Genomic DNA, 19,120 nt, shown 5'->3' with positions numbered 1-19,120 from the left:
CAGCCTAGAATCAGAACCAACTCCCTGGGAGAACTGTAAGAAAGGGATCAGACAGTTCCTTTTATGTAGCTTGTAAAAGGTCATCAAGTGATCTAACACATGCCACTCTGCCCTGTCCTCTCTTTCACTGAGAATCCCAAATCTAGTGTGCATGAGTCACTTAGGGAGATTATCGAAATTCCAACTCTCTTTCACACACCTTGGTTCTGGTTTAGGAGGGCAGTGGGGGCCCCAGAAACCTGCATTTTTGAATATGCCTCCTAGATGATTTAGGTGATTTGTAGACTATATGTTGAAAAACACTGACCTAAACCATGTATCAAGTGAACTGAACTCTGGGCTGTGCCTGCTTAGGGCTCAGTGTCCTCATCCATTCTCTTGGGCTGTATAATAATTACCCTCATTGTTTTGAAAAATAAAATGTTTTATTCACTAAGGAAAAATATACATGGTCAATAAATGAAAGAAAAGATACTCATCCTCATTAGAAGTCTTAGTAATTAAATCAACAATGGGATACCATTTATCACCTATTAAACTGCTGAAGATTTTAAAACTCATAGTATTTAGTTTGAGCAAGGCTGTGTGAAATGGCTAATCTGTTTTGCTGGAGGAAGCATACAACTTTCCTGATGAACAAATTGGCAGTATGTAGCAAGAGTCTGAAAAATATGTATACCCTTTATTACAGTAATTCTGCCTCTAGGAAGTTTTAGTAAGGAAATAAACAGGGAAGTGAACAGATTTTTCTATGCTAAACAGTTCATTATAGTGTTATTTATACCAGCAGAAGTTGGAAACACTATAAAGTCCAGTATTAAGTAGATGGTTAAATTATCATCATAGGATCAAATGTCATACAGTCATTTCTAAATATCATGTTTGTAAAGAGTATTGAGTGTCATGGATAAATGCTCAGATACAAAGTTTGTTGAAAAAGAAGTTCCAAACAAAATGTAATATCTCAGTTTTATAATATTAAATGAATACATTGTAACAGAAAAAATATTGGAGAAAATACACCAACATGTTAATAGTAGTTATTGCTGGATGGTGGGATTATGGATTATTTACTTAATTTTTGTTTTACCTTATATTTTTTATTTCCCTTTTTTTTAATACCCGTATTGGAGTATAATTGCTTTACAATGGTGTGTTAGTTTCTGCTGTATCAAAAAGTGAATCAGCTACACATATACATATATCACCATATTACCTTCCTCTTGCGTCTCTCTCGCACCCTCCCTATCCCACCTCTCTAGGTGGACACAAACCACCGAGCATATCTCCCTGTGCTATGCGGCTGCTTCCCACTAGCTATCTGTTTTACATTTGGTAGTGTATATATGTCCATGCCACTCTCTCACTTCGTCCCAGCTTACCCTTCCCCCTCCCCGTGTCCTCAAGTCCATTCTCTATGTCTGCGTCTTTATTCCTGTCCTGCACCTAGGTTCTTCACAACCATTTTTTTCTTTTACATTCCATATATATGTGTTAGCATACGGTATTCGGTTTTCTCTTTCTGACTTACTTCACTCTGTATGACACACTCTAGGTCCATCCACCTCACTACAAATAACTCAATTTCATTTCCTTTTATGGCTGAGTAATATTCCATTGTATATATGTGCCACATCTTCTTTATCCATTCATCTGTCGATGGACACTTACGTTGCTTCCATCTCCAGGCTATTGTAAATAGAGCTGCAATGAATACTGTGTTCCATGACTCTTTTTGAATTATGGTTTTCTCAGGGTATATGCCCAGTAGTGGGATTGCTGGGTCGTATGGTAGTTCTATTTTTAGCTTCATAAGGAACCTCCATACTGTTCTCCATAGTGGATGTATCAATTTACATTCCCACCAACAGTGCAAGAAGGTTCCCTTTTCTCCACACCCTCTCCAGCATTAATTGTTTGTAGATTTTTTGATGATGGCCATTCTGACTGGTGTGAGGTGATACCTCATTGTAGTTTTGATTTGCATTTCTCTATTGATTAGTGATATTGAGCATCCTTTCATGTGTTTGTTAGCGATCTGTATATCTTCTTTGGAGAAATGTCTATTTAGGTATTCTGCCCATTTTTGGGTTGGGTTGTTTATTTTTTTTGATATTGAGCTGCATGAGCTGCTTGTATATTCTGGAGATTAATTATTTGTCCCTTGATTCATTTGCTAATATTTCTCCCATTCTGAAGATTTTCTTTTCATCTTGTTTATGGTTTCCTTTACTGTGCAAAGCTTTTAAGTTTCATTAGGTCCCATTTGTTTATTTTTGTTTTTAATTCCCTTTCTCTAGGAGGGGAGTCAAAAAGGATCGTGCTGTGATTTATGTCAAGAGTGTTCTGCCTGTGTTTTCCTCTAAGAGTTTTATAGTATCTGGTCTTACATTTAGGTCTTTCTCCATTTTGAGTTTATCTTTGTGTGTGGTGTTAGGGAGTGTTCTAATTTCATTCTTTTACATGTAGCTGTCCAGTTTTCACAGCTCCACGTATTGACGAGGCTGTCTTTTCTGCATTGTATATTCTTGCCTCCTTTATCAAAGATAAGGTGACCATATGTGTGTGGGTTTATCTCTGGGCTTTCTATCCTGTTCCGTTGATCTATATTTCTGGTTTTGTGCCAGTACCATTCTGTCTTGATTATTGTAGCTTTGTAGTATAGTCTGAAGCCAGGGAGCCTGATTCCTCCAGCTCCGTTTTACTTTCTCAAGATTGCTTTGGCTATTCGGGGTCTTTTGTGTTTCCATGCAAAATGTGAAATTTTTTGATCTAGTTCTGTGAAAAATGCCATGGGTAGTTTGATACAGATTGCACTGAATCTGTAGATTGCTTTTGGTAGTATAGTCATTTTCACAATATTGATTCTTCCAATCCAAGAACATGGTATATCTCTCCATCTGTTTGTATCATCTTTAATTTCTTTCATCAGTGTCTTACAGTTTTCTGCATACAGATCTTTTGTCTCCTTAGTTAGGTTTATTCCTAGCAATTTTATTCTTTTTGTTGCATTGGTAAATGGGAGTGCTTCCTTAATTTCTCTTTCAGATTTTTCATCATTAGTGTATAGGAATACAAGATATTTCTGTGCATTAATTTTGTATCCTGCTACTTTACAGAATTCGTTGATTAGCTCTAGTAGTTTTCTGCTAGCATCTTTAGGATTCTCTATGTATAGTATCGTATCATCTGCAAGCAGTGACAGTTTTACATCTTCTTTTCCGATTTGGATTCCTTGTATTTATTTTTCTTGTCTGATTGCTGTGGCTAAGACTTCCAAACCTATGTTGAATAATAGTGGTGAGAGTGGGCAACCTTGTCTTGCTCCTGATCTTAGTGGAAATGGTTTCAGTTTTTCACCATTGAGAACAATGTTAGCTGTGGGTTTGTCATATATGGCCTTTATTATGTTTAGGTACGTTCCTTCTCTGCCTACTTTCTGGAGGGTTTTTATCATAAATGGGTATTGAATTTTGTCAAAAGCTTTTTCTGCATCTATTGAGGTGATCATATGGTTTTTCTCCTTCAGTTTGTTAATATGGTATATCATGTTGATTGATATGCGTATATTGAAGAATCCTTGCATTCCTGGGATAAATCCCACTTGATCATGGTGTATGATCCTTTCAGTGTGCTGTTGGATTCTGTTTGCTAGTATTTTGTTGAGGATTTTTGCATCTATGTTCATCAGTGATATTGGTCTGTAGTTTTCCTTTTTCGTGACATCTTTTTCTGGTTTTGGGTGCTCGCGGCCTTGTAGAATGAGTTTGGGCGTGTTCCTCCCTCTGCTGTATTTCGGAAGACTCTGAGAAGGATACGTGTTAGCTCTTCTCTAAATGTTTGGTAGAATTCACCTGTGAAGCCATCTGGTCCTGGGCTTTTGTTTGTTGGAAGATTTTAAATCACAGTTTCAAATTCAGTGCTTGTGATCGGTCTGTTCATATTTTCTATTCCTTCCTGGTTCAGTATCGGAAGGCTGTGCTTTTCTAGGAATTTGTCCATTTCTTCCAGGTTGTCCATTTTATTGGCATATAGTTGCTTGTATTAGTCTCTCATGATCCTTTGTATTTCTGCAGCGTCAGTGGTTACTTCTCCTTTTTCATTTCCAATTCTATTGATTTGAGTCTTCTCCCTTTTTTTCTTCATAAGTCTGGCTAATGGTTTATCAATTTTGTTTATCTTCTGAAAGAACCAGCTTTTACTTTTATTTATCTTTGTTATCGTTTCCTTCATTTCTTTTTCATTTATTTCTGATCTCATCTTTATGATTTCTTTCCTTCTGCTGACTTTGGGGTTTATTTGTTCTTCTTTCTCTAATTGCTTTAGGTGTAAGGTTAGGTTGTTTATTTGAGATGTTTCTTGAGCTAGGATTGTGTCGCTATAAACTTCCCTCTTAGAACTGCTTTTGCTGCATCCCATAGGTTTTGGGTCGCAATGTTTTCATTGCCATTTGTTTCTAGGTATCTTTTGATTTCCTGTTTGACTTCTTCAGTGATCTCTTGGTTATTTAGTAGTGTATTGTTTAGGCTCCATGTGTTTGTATTTTTTACAGATTTTTCCTGTAGTTGATATCTAGTTCCATAACGTTCTGGTCGGAAAAGATACTTGATACCTTTTCAGTTGTCTTTCATTTACCAAGGCTTGATTTGTGACCCAAGATATGATCTATCCTGGAGAATGTTCCATGAGCACTTGAGAAGAAAGTGTATTCTATTGTTCTTGAATGGAATATCCTATAAATGTCAATTAAGTCCATTTGTTTAATGTATCATTTAAACTTCTGTTTCCTTATTTATTTTCATTTTGGTTGATCTGTCCATTAGTGGAAGTGTGGTGTTGAAGTCCACTACTATTATTGTGTTACTATTGATTTCCCCTTTTATGGCTGTTAGCATTTGCCTTATGTATTGAGGTGCTCCTATGTTGGGTGCATATATATTTACAATTCTTATATCGTCTTCTTGGATTGATCCCTTGATCATTATGTAGTGTTCTTCTTTGTCTCTTGTAATAGTCTTTATTTTAAAGTCTATTTTGAGAAGACCTTCAGGATGGTGAAAGAGTAAGACGTGGAGATCACCTTACTCCCCACAGATACATCAGAAATACAGCTACATGTGGAACAACTACTACAGAACACCTACTGAATGCTGGCAGAAGATCTCAGACCTCCCAAAAGGCAAGAAACTCCCCAAGCACCTGAGTAGGGCAAAAGGAAAAAGAAAAAACAGAGACAAAAGAATAGGGACGGGACCTGCACCAGTGGGAGGGAGTTGTGAAGGAGGAAAAGTTTCCACACACTAGAAAGCCCCTTCACTGGCGGAAACGGGGGTAGGCTGGGGGTAGCTTCGGAGCCACGGAGGAGAGCACAGCAACAGGGGTGCAGAGGGCAAAGCAGAGAGATTCCCGCATGGAGGCTCGGTGCTGACCAGCCCTCACCAGCCCGAGAGGTTTGTCTGCTCACCCACCGGGGCTGGTGGGGGCTGATATCTGAGGCTTGGGCTTCGGAGGTCAGATCTCAGGGAGAGGACTGGGGTTGGCTGCGTGAACACAGTCTGAAGAAGACTAGTTCACCACAGCTAGCTTGGAGGGAGTCGGGCAATAGTCTGGAACTGCCGAAGAGGCAACAGACTTTTTCGTGACTCTTTGTTTTGCGGTGCACGAGGAGAGGGGGTTAAGAGCACCACCTAAACGAGCTCCAGAGATGGGCGCGAGCTGCGGCTCTCAGCATGGACCCCAGAGACGGGGATGGGATGCTAAGGCTGCTGCTGCAGTCACCAAGTAACCTGTGTGCATGCACATGTCACTATCCACACCTCCCTTCCAGGGAGCCTGTGCAGTCCGCCACTGCCAGGGTCCTGTGATCCAGGGACAACTTCCCCGGGAGAACACACGGCATGCCTCAGCCTGTTGCAACGTCATGCTGGCCTCTGCCGCCGCAGGCTCGCCCCGCCTTCCGTACCCCTCTCTCCCCCCGGCCTGAGTGAGCCAGAGCCCCATAATCAGCTGCTACTTAGACCCCGTCTTGTCTGAGCGAAGAACAGACGCCCTCAGGTGACCTACACATAAAGGCAGGGGCAAATCCAAAGCTGAACCCCAGTAGCTGTGCGAACAAAGAAGAGAAAGGGGAATTTCTCCCAGCAGCCTCAGGAGCAGTGGATTAAATCGCCACAGTCAACTTGATATACCCTGCATCTGTGGAATACCTGAATAGACAATGAATCATCCTAAATTGAGGTGGTGGACATTGCAAGCAACGATATATATATTTTTTCCCTTTTTCTCTTTTTGTGAGTGTGTATGTGTATGCTTCTGTCTGTAATTTTGTCTGTATAACTTTGCTTTTACCATTTGTCCTAGGGTTCTGTCTGCCCGTTTTCTTTTTTTTCAAATACAGTTTTTAATTTTTTCTTATCATTGGTGGATTTGTTTTTTGTTTTGGTTGCTATCTTGTGTCTTTGTTTCCTTTTTTAGTTACCTTTTAATTTTTTAATTTTTAATAATTATTTTTTATTTTAATAACTTTATTTTATTTTATTTTATTATTTTTTTCTTTCTTTCTTTCTTTCATTTTTTTCTCACTTTTATTCTGAACCTTGCGGATGACAGGATCTTGGTGCTCCAGCCAGGTGTCAGGCCTGTGCCTCTGAGGTGGGAGAGCCGAGTTCAGGACATTGGTCCACCAGAGACCTCCCAGCTCCACATAATATCAAACAGCGAAAGCTCTCTCAGAGATCTCCATCTCAACGCGAAGACCCACCTCCACTCAATGACCAGCAAGCTACATGCTGGATACACTATGCCAAACAACTAGCAAGACAGGAACACAAACCCACCCATTAGCAGAGGTGCTGCCTAAAAACATAATAAGGTCACAGACACCCCAAAACACACCACCAGACGCAGACCTCCGCACGAGAAAGACAAGATCCAGCTTCATCCATCAGAACACAGGCACTAGTCCCCTCCACCAGGAAGCCTACACAACCCACTGAACCAACCTTAGCCACTAGGGGCAGATACCAAAAACAACGGGCACTACAGACTTGTAGCCTGCAAAAAGGAGACCCCAAATACAGTAAGTTAAGCAAAATGAGAAGACAAACAAACGCATAGCAGATGAAGGAGTGAGGTAAAAACACACCAGACCAAACAAATGAAGAGGAAATAGGCAGTCTACCTGGAAAAGAATTCAGAGTAATGATAGTAAAGATCCAAAATCTTGGAAATAGAATGGAGAAAATACAAGAACGTTTAACAAAGACCTAGAAGAACTAAAGAGCAAACAACAATGATGAACAACACAATAAATACAAAATTCTCTAGAAGGAATCAATAGCAGGAAAACTGAGGCAGAAGAACGGATAAGTGACCTGGAAGATAAAATAGTGGAACTAACTACCGCAGAGCAGAATAAAGATAAAAGAATGAAAAGAATCCAGGACAGTCTCAGAGACCTCTTGGACAACATTAAATGCACCAACATTCGAATTATAGGGGTCCTAGAAGGAGAAGAGAAATAGAAAGGGACTGAGAAAATATTTGAAGAGATTATAGTTGAAAACTATCCTAATATGGGAAAGGAAATAGTTAATCAAGTCCAGGAAGCACAGACTCCCATACAGGATAAATCCAAGGAGAAACACACCAAGACATATATTAATCAAACTAGCAAAAATTAAATACAAAGAAAAAATATTAAAAGCAGCAAGGGAAAAGCAATATATAACATACAAGGGTATCCCCATAAGGTTAACAGCTGATATTTCCGCAAAAAGTCTGCAAGCCAGAAGGGAGTGGCGGGACGTATTTAAAGTGATGAAAGGGAAAAACCTACACCCAAGATTACTCTATCCAGCAAGGATCTCATTCAGATTCGACGGAGAAATTAAAACCTTTACAAACAAGCAAAAACTAAGAGAATTCACCACCACCAAACCAGCTTTACAACAAATGCTAAAGGAACTTCTCTAGGCAGGAAACACAAGAGAAGGAAAAGATCTACAATAACAAACCCAAATCAATTAAGAAAATGGTAATAGGAACATACATATCGATAATTACCTTAAATGTAAATGGATTAAATCCTCCAACCAAAAGACATAGACTGGCTGAATGGATACAAAAACAAGACCTGTACATATGCTGTCTACAAGAGGCCCACTTCAGACATAGGGACACATAACAGACTGAAAGTGAGGATATGGAAAAAGATATTCCATGCAAATGGAAATCAAAAGAAAGCTGGAGTAGCAATTCTCATATCAGACAAAAGAGGCTTTAAAATAAAGACTATTACAAGAGACAAAGAAGAACACTACATAATGATCAAGGAATCGATCCAAGAAGAAGATATAACAATTGTAAATCTTTATGCAGCCAACATAGGAGCACCTCAACACATAAGGGAAGAGCTAACAGCCATAAAAGGGGAAATCAACAGTAACACAATCATAGTAGGGGACTTTAACACCCTACTGTCACCAATGGAGAGATCATCCAAAATGAAAATATATAAGGAAACACAAGCTTTAAATGACACATTAAACAGAATGGACTTAATTGATATTTATAGGATATTCCATCCAAAAACAACAGAATACACTTTCTTCTCAAGTGCTCATGGAACATTCTCCAGGATAGATCATATACTGGGTCACAAATCAAGCCTTGGTAAACTTCAGATATTTGAAATCGTATCAAGTGTCTTTTCCAACCACAATTCTATGAGACTAGGTATCAGTTGCGGGAAAAAAATCTATAAAACATACAAACACATGGAGGCTAAGCAATACACCACTTAATAACCAAGAGATCACTGAAGAAATCAAAGAGGAAATCAAAAAATACCTAGAATCAAATGACAATGAAAACAGAGTGACCCAAAACCTGTGGGATACAGTAAAAGCAGTTCTAAGAGAGAAGTTTATAGCAATGCAATCCTACCTTAAGAAACAAGAAACATCTCAAATAAACAACCTAAGCTTACACCTAAAGCAATTAGAGAAAGAAAAACAAAAAAAAAAACCCAAAGTTAGCAGAAGGAAGGAAATCATAAAGATCAGATCAGAAATAAATGAAAAAAATAAAGAAAACAGTATCAAAGATCAATAAAGCTAAAAGCTGGTTCTTTGGGAAGATAAATTGATAAACCATTAACCAGACTCATCAAGAAAAAAGGGGGAAGACTCAAATCAATAGAATTAGAAATGAAAAAAGAGAAGTAACCACTGACACTGCAGAAACACAAAGGATCATGAGAGATTACTACAAGCCACTATATGCCAATAAAATGGACAACCTGGAAGAAATGGACAAAATTTTAGAAAAGCACAACCTTCCGATACTGAACCAGGTAGGAATAGAAAATATTCACAGACCAATCACAGGCACTGAAATTGAAACTGTGATTTAAAATCTTCCAACAGGCAAAAGTCCAGGACCGGATGGCTTCACAGGCGAATTCTATCAAATATTTAGAGAAGAGCTAACAACTATCCTTCTCTAACTGTTCCAAAGTATAGCAGAGGGAGAAACACTCCGAAATTCATTCTACGAGGCCACCATTACCGTGATACCAAAACCAGACAAAGATGTCACAAAGAAAGAAAACTACAGGCCAATATCACTGATGAACATAGATGCAAAAATCCTGAACAAAATACTAGCAAACAGAATCCAACAGTACATTAAAAGGATCATACACCATGATCAAGTGGGATTTATCTCAGGAATGCAAGGATTCTTCAATATACGCAAATCAGTCAGTGTGATACATCATATTAACAAATTGAAGAATAAAAACCATGTGATCATGTCAATAGATGCAGAAAATACTTTCGGCAAAATTCAGCACCCATTTATGATAAAAACCCTCCAGAAAATAGGCATAGAGGGAACTTTTCTCAACCTAATAAAGGCCATATATGACAAACCCACAGCCAACATCATCCACAATGGTGAAAAAGTGAAACCATTTCCACTAAGATCAGGAACAAGACAAGGTTGCCCGACCTCACCACTATTATTGAGCATTGTTTTGGATGGTTTATCCACAGAAATCAGAGAAGAAAGAGAAATACAAGGAATCCAAATCGGAAAAGAAGAAGTAAAGCTGTCACTGTTTGCAGAGAGTTCTAAAGTTCTCTTAGAACTTTAGGCTTCATCTTTAGAGAAGCCTAAAGATGCTACCAGAAAACTACTAGAGCTAATCAATGAGTTTGGTAAAGTAGCAGGATACAAAATTAATGCATTCCTATACACTAATGATGAAAAATCTGAAAGAGAAATTAAGGAAGCACTGCCATTTACCACTGCAACAAAAATAGTAAAATACCTAGGAATAAACCTACCTAATGAGACAAAAGACCTGTATGCAGAAAATTATAAGACACTGATGAAAGAAATTAAAGATGGTACAAACAGATGGAGAGATATACCATGTTCTTGTATTGGAAGAATCAACATTGTGAACATGACTGTACTCCCCAGTGCAATCTACAGATTCGAATGCAATCCCTATCAAACTGCCACTGGCATTTTTCACAGAACTAGAACAAAAAAGTTCACAATTTGTATGGAAACACAAAAGACCCCGAATAGCGAAAGCAGTCTTCAGAAAGAACAACAGAGCTGGAGGAATCAGGCTCCCTGACTTAAGAATATACTACAAAGCTACAGTAATCAAGACAGTATGGTACTCGCACAGAAACAAAAATATAGATCAGTGGAACAGGATAGAAATCTCAGAGATAAACCCACACACATATTGTCACCTTATCTTTGATAAAGGAGGCAAGAATATACAATGTAGAAAAGACAGCCTCTTCAGTAAGTGGTGCTGGGAAAACTGGAGAGCTACATGTAAAAGAATGAAATTAGAACACTCCCTAACACCATACACGAAAATAAACTCAAAATGGATTAAAGACCTAGATGTAAGGCCAGACACTATAAAACTCTTGGAGGAAAACATAGGCAGAACACTCTGTGACATACATCACAGCAAGATACTTTTTGACCCAGCTCCTAGAGAAATGGACATAAAAACAAAAATAAACAAATGGGACCTAATGAAACTTAAAAGCTTTTGCACAGCAAAGGAAAGCATAAGAAGAAAAGACAACCCTCAAAATGGGAGAAAATACTTGCAAATGAAGCAACTGACAAAGAATTAATCTCCAAAATATACAAGTAGCTCATGCAGCTCAGTATCAATAAAACAAACAACCCAATCCAAAAATGGGCAGAAGACCTAAGTAGACATTGTGCCAAAGAAGATATACAGATTGCCAACAAATACATGAAAGGATGCTCAACATCACTAATCATTAGAGAAATGTAAATGAAAACTACAATGAGGCATCACCTCACACCAGTCAGAATGGCCATCATGAATAATTCTATAAACAATAAATGCTGGAGAGGGTGTGGAGAAAAGGGAACCTTCTTGCACTCTTGGGGGGAATGTAAATTGATACAGCCAGTATGGAGAACAGTATGTAGTTTCCTTCAAAAACTAAAAATAGAACTACCATACGACCCAGCAATCCCATTACTGGGCATATACCCTGAGAAAACCATAATTCCAAAAGAGTCATGTACCACAATGTTTATTGCATCTCTGTTTACAATAGGCAGGACCTGGAAGCAACCCAAGTGTCCATCGACAGATGAATGGATAAAGAAGATGTGGCACATATATACAATGGCATATTACTCAGCCATAAAAAGAAATGAAATTGAATTATTTGTAGTGAGGTGGATGGACCTAGAGTCTGTGATACAGAGTGAAGTAAGTCAGAAAGAGAAAAACGAATAACATATGCTACCACACATATATGGAGTCTAAAAGAGAAAAAATGTGTGTGAAGAACCTAGGGACAGGATGGGAATAAATATGCAGACCTACTAGAGAATGGACCTGAGGACATGGGGAGGGCGAAGGGTAAGCTGGGAGAAAGTGAGAGAGTGGCATGGATATATATACACTACCAAATGTAAAATTGACAGCTAGTGGGAAGCAGCCGCACAGCACAGGGAGATGGGCTCGGTGCTCTGTGACCACCTAGAGGGGTGGGATAGGGAGGGTGGGAGGGAGGGAGATGGAAGAGGGAAGAGATATGGGGATATATATATATATATATATATATGTATAGCTGGTTTACTTCGTTATAAAGAAGAAACTAACACCATTGTAAAGCAATTATACTCCAATAAAGATATTTTTAAAAAATTAAAAAATAAAGTCCATTTTGTCTGATACGACAGTTGCTACTCCAGCTTTCTTTTGATTTCCATTTGCATGGAATATATTTTTCCATCCCCTCACTTTCAGTCTGTGTGTCCGTATGTCTGAAGTGGGTCCCTTGTAGACAGCATATATACTGGTCTTGTTTTTGTATCCATTCAATCAGTCTGTCTTTTGATTGGTGCATCTAATCCATTTACATTCATGGTAGTTATCGATATATATGTTCCTATTACCATTTTCTTAATTGTTTCGGGTTTGTTTTTCTAGGTCTTTTCCTTCTCTTGTGTTTCCTGCCTGGAGAAGTTCCTTTAGCATTTGTTGTAAAGCTGGTTTGGTGGTTCTGCATTCTCTTAGCTTTTGCTTATGTGAATGTTTTAATTTCTCCTTCGAATCTGAATGAGATCCTTGCTGGGTAGAGTAATCTTGGTTGTAGGTTTTTCCCTTTCATGACTTTAAATATGTCCTGCCATTCCTTTCTGACTTGCAGAGTTTCTGCTGAAAGATCAGCTGTTAACCTTATGGGGATTCCCTTGTATGTTATTTGTTGCTTTTCCGGTGTTGCTTTTAATAGTTTTTCTTTATATTTAATTTTTTATAGTGTGATTAATATGTGTCTAGTCATGTTTCTCCTTGGATTTATGCTGTGTGGGACTCTGTGCAGTTCCTGGACTTGATTGACTACTTCCTTTCCCATATTTCGGAAGTTTTCAACTGTAATCTCTTCAAATATTTTCTCAGTCCCTATTTTTTTCTCTTCTTCTTCTGGGATCCCTATAATTCGAATGTCCGTGCATTCAGTGTTGTCCCAGAGGTCTCTGAGACTGTCCTCAATTCTTTTCATTCTTTTTTCTTTATTCTGCTCTGCAGTAGTTATTTCCACTATTTTATCTTCCAGGTCACTTATCTGTTCTTCTGCTTCAGTTATTCTGCTCTTGATTCCTTCTAGAGAATTTTTTGTTTCATTTATTTTGTTGTTCATCATTGTTGTTTGCTCTTTATTTCTTCTAGGTCCTTGTTAAACGTTTCTTGTATTTTCTCCATTCTATTTCCAAGTTTTTTGATTATCTTTACCATCATTACTCTGAATTCTTTTTCAGATAGAGTGCCTATTTCCTATTCATTTGTTTGGCCTCTTGGGTTTTTACCTTGCTCCTTCATCTGCTGTGTATTTCTCTTTCTTCTCATTTCCTTAACTTACTGTTTTTGGGGTCTCCTTTTTGCAGGCTGCAGGTTTGTAGTTCCCGTTGTTTTTGTTGTCTGCCCGCATTGGGTAAGGTTGGTTCAGTGGGTTGTGTAGGCTTCCTGTTGGAAGGGACTGTTGCCTGTGTTCTGGTGGATGAGTCTGGATCTTTCTGGTGGGAAGGACCACGTCCAGTCGTGTGTTTTGGGGGTCTTTGAACTTATTTTGATTTTAGGCAGCCTCTGTGCTAATGGATGGGGTTGTGTTCCTGTCTTACTAATTGATTGGCCTAGGGTGTCCAGCACTGTAGCTTGCTGGTCCTTGAATGGAGTTGGGTCTTAGAGTTGAGATGGAGATCTCTAGGAGAGCTTTCGCGGTTTGATAGTACGTGGAGCTGGGAGGTCTCTGGTGGACCAATGTCCTGAACTTGGCTCTCCCACCTCAGAGGGTCAGGCCTGACAACCAGCTGGAGCACCAAGACCCTGTCAGCCACACAGCTCATAAGAAAAGGGAGCGGAAAAAAGAAACAAAAATAAAATAAAATAAACTTATTAAAATAAAAAATTGTATAAAGTATTAAAAATAAAGAAATAAAAAAGTAATATAAAGAAAAAGAAAGAAAGAAGGAAGAGAGCAACCAAGCCAAAAAACAAATCCACCAGTGATAACAAGTGCTAAAAACTATACTAAAAACAAAACAAAACAAGAAAAACGGACAGGCAGAACCCTAGAACAAATTGTAAAAGCAAAGCTGTCCAGACCAAATCACACAAAGAAGCATACACATACACAGTCATAAAAAGAGAAAAAGGAAAAATATATATATATATATTAAAAAAAAGAAAGAGAGCAACCAGATCAATAAACAATTCTACCAATGATAGTAAGCTCTAGAAACTAAACTCAGATAAACATAAAACCAGATACAAATTAGATGCAGAAAGCAAACCCCAGTCTACAGTTGCTCTCAAAGTCCACCGCCTCAGTTTTTGGATGATTCGTTGTTTATTTAGGTATTCCACAGATGCAGCATACATCAAGTTGATTGTGGAGATTTAATCCACTGCTTCTGAGGCTGCTGGGAGAAATTTCCCTTTCTCTTCTTTGTTCGCACAGCTCCTGGCATTCACCTTTGGATTTGGCCCTCCTCTGTGTGTAGGTCGCCTGAGGGCATCTTCCCCACCCAGACAGGACGAGGTTAAAGTAGTAGCATGATAGGGGGTTCTGGCTCACTCAGGCTGGGGCGAGGGAGGGGTACGCAATGCGTGGTGAGTCTGCAGCGGCAGAGGCCAGCGTGATGTTGCAACAGCCTGAGGCTTGCCGTGTGTTTTCCTGGGTAAGTTGTCCCTGGATCTCGGGACCCTGGCAGTGGTGGGCTGCATGGGCTCCTGGGAAGTGTGGATAGTGACCTGTGCTTGCACACAGGCTTCTTGGTGGATGCAGCAGCAACCTTAGCATGTCATGCCCCTCTCTGGGGTCCGCGCTGATAGCCACGGCTCGTGCCCGTCTCTGGAGCTTGTTTAGGTGGTGCTCTGAATCCCCTCTCCTCACGCACCCTGAAACAATGGTCTCTTGCCTCTTAGGCAGTTCCAGACTTTTTCCCGGACTCCCTCCTGGCTAGCTATGGTGCACTAGCCCCCTTCAAGCTGTGTTCACACAGCCAACCCCAGTCATGTCCCTGGGATCTGACCTCCGAAGCCTGAGCCTCAGCTCCCAGCCCCCACTGCCCCAGTGGGTGAGCAGACAAGCCTCTCAGGCTGGTGAGTGCTGGTTGGCACCGATCCTCTGTGCCGGAATCTCTCCACTTTGCCCTCTGCATCCCAGTTGATGCGCTCTCCTCCATGGCTCCGAAGCTTCCCTCTCCCTCCCACCCCCCGTCTCTGCCAGTGAAGGGGTTTCCTAGTGTGTGGAAACCTTTCCTCCTTCAACTTTCCCTCCCAGAGGTGCAGGTCCCATCCCTATTCTTTTGTCTCTGTTTTTTCTTTTTTCTTTTTCCCTATCCAGGTACGTGGGGAGTTTCTTGCCTTTTGGGAAGTCTGAGATCTTCTGCCTGCGTTCAGTGTGTGTTCTGTAGGAGTTGTTCCACATGTAGATGTATTTTTGATGTATTTGTGGGGCGGAGGTGATCTCCACATCTCACTCCTCCGCTGTCTTCTCAATGCCCCATATTTTGTATTTTCAACATTTCCAGTTAGCATTTGTTTGTTAACTTCTTTTCTAAATGTAAAATATTTTAAAATAAGTATTTTCTGAAGTTCTACTTAAAGTTTAAGTAGAACTTTAAACTCATTAGTTTTAACTACCATCTCAATACAAGAAAATTTTATATCAGTAATAGGTATAAAAATTATTAAAGTGATTTGAAATAATATCTGTAACTCTGGGGCTGATTATGATATTAACGAAGATCTTAATTAATTGAGGGTACTGGTTAATGTTAATGAATGGAATCATTTTATTTCATCTTACTGTTACCTTCCAACTGTTGGATACTGAAAGAGAAGTGGGAGGTGGATGCTCATTTTAAGTAATTTAGCTTTAGTATTCCATGTCAGAATAAGTTGAAATATCAAATGAATGATTGCAGTGAACTTTCTCAAAAATCTATAGCGCATAAATTCTTTGTTTTCTGTGTTTTAAGTCCAATTTAAAAGCTTCTGAGAAACATATAAAAATATATTTGGCTTCATTAGTAATTAGGGAAATACTAATTTAAACAAAAAGCACATTTTACCCTTAAAAGTAGCAACAACTAAAACTTATTAATATCCAGCATTGTTGAGGATATGGAGACCTGGCACCCTCGTACACTGTTGGTTGGCATATATGCTGTTGGAGCGTTTTTGGAAGATAGTTGGGCAATTTCTATCAAAGGATAAACATATGCTTACCTTTTAACTCATCAGTGTGCTTCTAGGAATCCTTCTTACAGAAATGCATGGGTGTACATAAGTCATATACAATGATATTTTATTTCAACCTTGTTTATAGTAGCAGAAGTTTTAATTAATATCCATCAGTAGAGGAATGGATAAGATAAATATGATATATTCTTAGTATCACACAACTGTTGAAAAGGATGAGGTAGGTTTCTGTTACTGACATGAACAATCTCCAGGTTGTGTTAAGTGAAAAAAGCAACTTACAAACGAATATATATAGTATGGCCCCACTTCTGTTGGAAAAAAAAAGTGTTTGTTTAGGCACATAAATGCATCAGAAAAAGTCTAGGATAATACACAACAAATTGTTCACAGTGATTAGCTCTGGGAAAGGAAATGGAGCAGGCATGTGGGGGTGATAAAAGGAGTTATAATGTTTTACTTTTTATGCCTTTATGTCTTTACTATTCTTTGAATTGTTAAATATGAACATGCATGTCTATGTGTGTATATATAAATCTGCTCCAGGATGCTGTCCTCTTCCATAATACCATTTACTACAACCTCTTATATGGAAACATCAATGCTTCACCAGAGGAAGTGTATGCAGTGGCAAAATTAGCTGGACTCCATGATGCAATTCTTCGAATGCCACATGGATATGACACCCAAGTAGGGGAACGAGGACTCAAGCTTTCAGGTAATCAAAGATTTTAGATCTGGCCCCCACTTACATACTCCCTCCACACTTTAATTTGTCAGGGCCATTTACTAGAAAATGTAAAGACAGAGTACAAACATAGTGCTCATCCAGTCTCTTTTGACAAATTCCCCAGTTTCCTGCCTGTCACTGTAAACAATTCAGCTTGCTAGAAGTAACTGTTCTCAAATCATGCAAGTCTCTTTTGTTTTCACTTGCAGCTGCAAACACTGTAAGTGCTTAATAGTAAGTTACTGATACATGTTGAGATCAGTGCTAACTTATTATCCGTAATCTTAATATTAAAGGTAAGCCAAGGTCATTATTCACATGGGAAAGAAGTAAGAGTAGGGACAAGAAATTTGATAGTAAATAGTGTATCTCCTCATAATTTCCTAGATCATTATGGGGTGTTTTCAATACTTTAGACCTCCTTATACTTATACTTCCTTACAGCCAACTTCATTTTCATGTCTTTGTTGGTTCAGTGGCCAAGTAAATTTTAGGGCTTGCACATTTTAAGTGTTTAATTATGAGATGATTACTCTGTTTAATAATGGATCATCCTAAAATGACTGAATTTTTTTGAGGATCCATAAAAATGTTTCTTTGCCCTAAATTATTTGAATTCTAAAAGTATAATGATATCTAATGCCTGAAAGTATTAATGTAACTCATAAACATACTGCATCCTTTACATTTACTCTTCATTCTAGTTTAGTTTGGGGAGGAAATGTATAGATTAGGGATGAGGGTAAGGAAAAAGAATGAAGAATACTCCACATGAATTTTAATGAATCCCTGTTCCTCTTCATTGTAAGCTGGCTTCAGTTATTCACAACATTGATTAGGTACATGCAATGTGCAAGCAGCTGTGCTAAATGATTTGAGAGTTAAAAAGATGAAGTATCAAGGGACCTACTCTCAAGGAATTTGCAGTCTATTAGAAAGTTTTGATCTAGGTTTAGAAAATACTAAGCAAAGATTATTTTCAAGTTTAGTTGGTTTGTAGTAGCTATTTAGTCATTACCTGATAGTATAAGATGCCTGCTTCATTCCAGTCCACCTTTATACTTTACCATTGCTCTTCATAGGACTTTCCAATAAACTAGCCCACACCCCAGATTATTTATCCATTGGGCTAATTCTGGAGATCCCCAATTTGTCACTTAATACAGACTAGCCCTCTCAAACATGACTTTGCTTCAGTTAGCTATGCTGCATCCCATTTTTCAATCATTTTCTTCCTCTCTGCATGCCTTTGGGGGTAGGAATGTTTAACGAAATTTTATTCTTACCTCATACCCATTGCCTTACAACCAGGCCTCTCAAAATGAGCAATATATTATTTAGCACCTATGCAAATAATTTCAGTAGAGAACAAACAAATGTTTCTTTTCCAAATTCTATTGAATAGAATTGAAACTGGGTTGGTTTCCACTTGAAATTTGGGAAACATGTGAAAACTAGTTCTTCCTCTGAGTATCTAGTTCTTTTTGGAGCTTTCTGCTGCTGAGTTGCTAGGTGGGTAAGCAGATTGTTCTGGCATACTGCCTGTCTTGATAGGAGAATTTTGAACTTACAAAATGAGGAAGAGTGTGGATAGTATGAATATAAACGTATTCACTAATATTAGACATAAGGAGCCCCTCTTACCAGTTGAAGATAATAATTGAAGAACAGATAAAAGTGAAATAATACTTGTGTACCAGATAATCAACAGGTAGGGCTTGTTTTCTGAACAGGTTACTGATGCTAAAAAGTACAAGTTTTTTCAGACATTGATAAATTAATGGATAATGAACAAGAAAAGAAGCCAAAAGGGACATATTCAGCAAAGCACCATCTTTTGTACTTTCAACCATAGTTTTATGTAAGATTGATGGCCTTAGACCTGCAGGAGTCCCAGTGGAGAAAGAAAGATTGCTTTATTTTCTCTAGAATAAATTTAAGAATAATTATGGGTTTGTACATTGTGAAAGGAAGAGCATTGGACTGGGAATTAGTTGGGGGTAATTAGTCAGTTCTAGCAGATTTTGCTAGAACTTGCCTGTGACCTTGAGCAAATTACTTAACCTTTCTGGGCTTCTGTTTCCTTTCTGTTT

The 19,120-nt window shown here is 38.6% G+C and overlaps 1 protein-coding gene across 3 annotated transcripts in view; it reads left to right on the top strand.

Moving 5' to 3' along the window:
• Window positions 1–19,120, top strand: part of ABCB7 (ATP binding cassette subfamily B member 7) — a 150,661-nt gene that overhangs the window by 114,320 nt on the left and 17,221 nt on the right. For all 3 annotated transcript variants that reach the window (XM_082377162.1, XM_082377161.1, XM_082377160.1), the window contains one exon: window positions 16,844–17,015. In XM_082377162.1, the coding sequence (XP_082233288.1) occupies window positions 16,844–17,015 (172 nt within the window). The remainder of the gene's footprint in view (window positions 1–16,843; window positions 17,016–19,120) is intronic.

This window comes from Balaenoptera borealis (genome assembly GCF_965194805.1).
Source record: "Balaenoptera borealis genome assembly, chromosome: X".
Classification (NCBI taxonomy): domain Eukaryota; kingdom Metazoa; phylum Chordata; class Mammalia; order Artiodactyla; family Balaenopteridae; genus Balaenoptera; species Balaenoptera borealis.
This window is presented reverse-complemented; position numbering and strand designations above follow the sequence as displayed.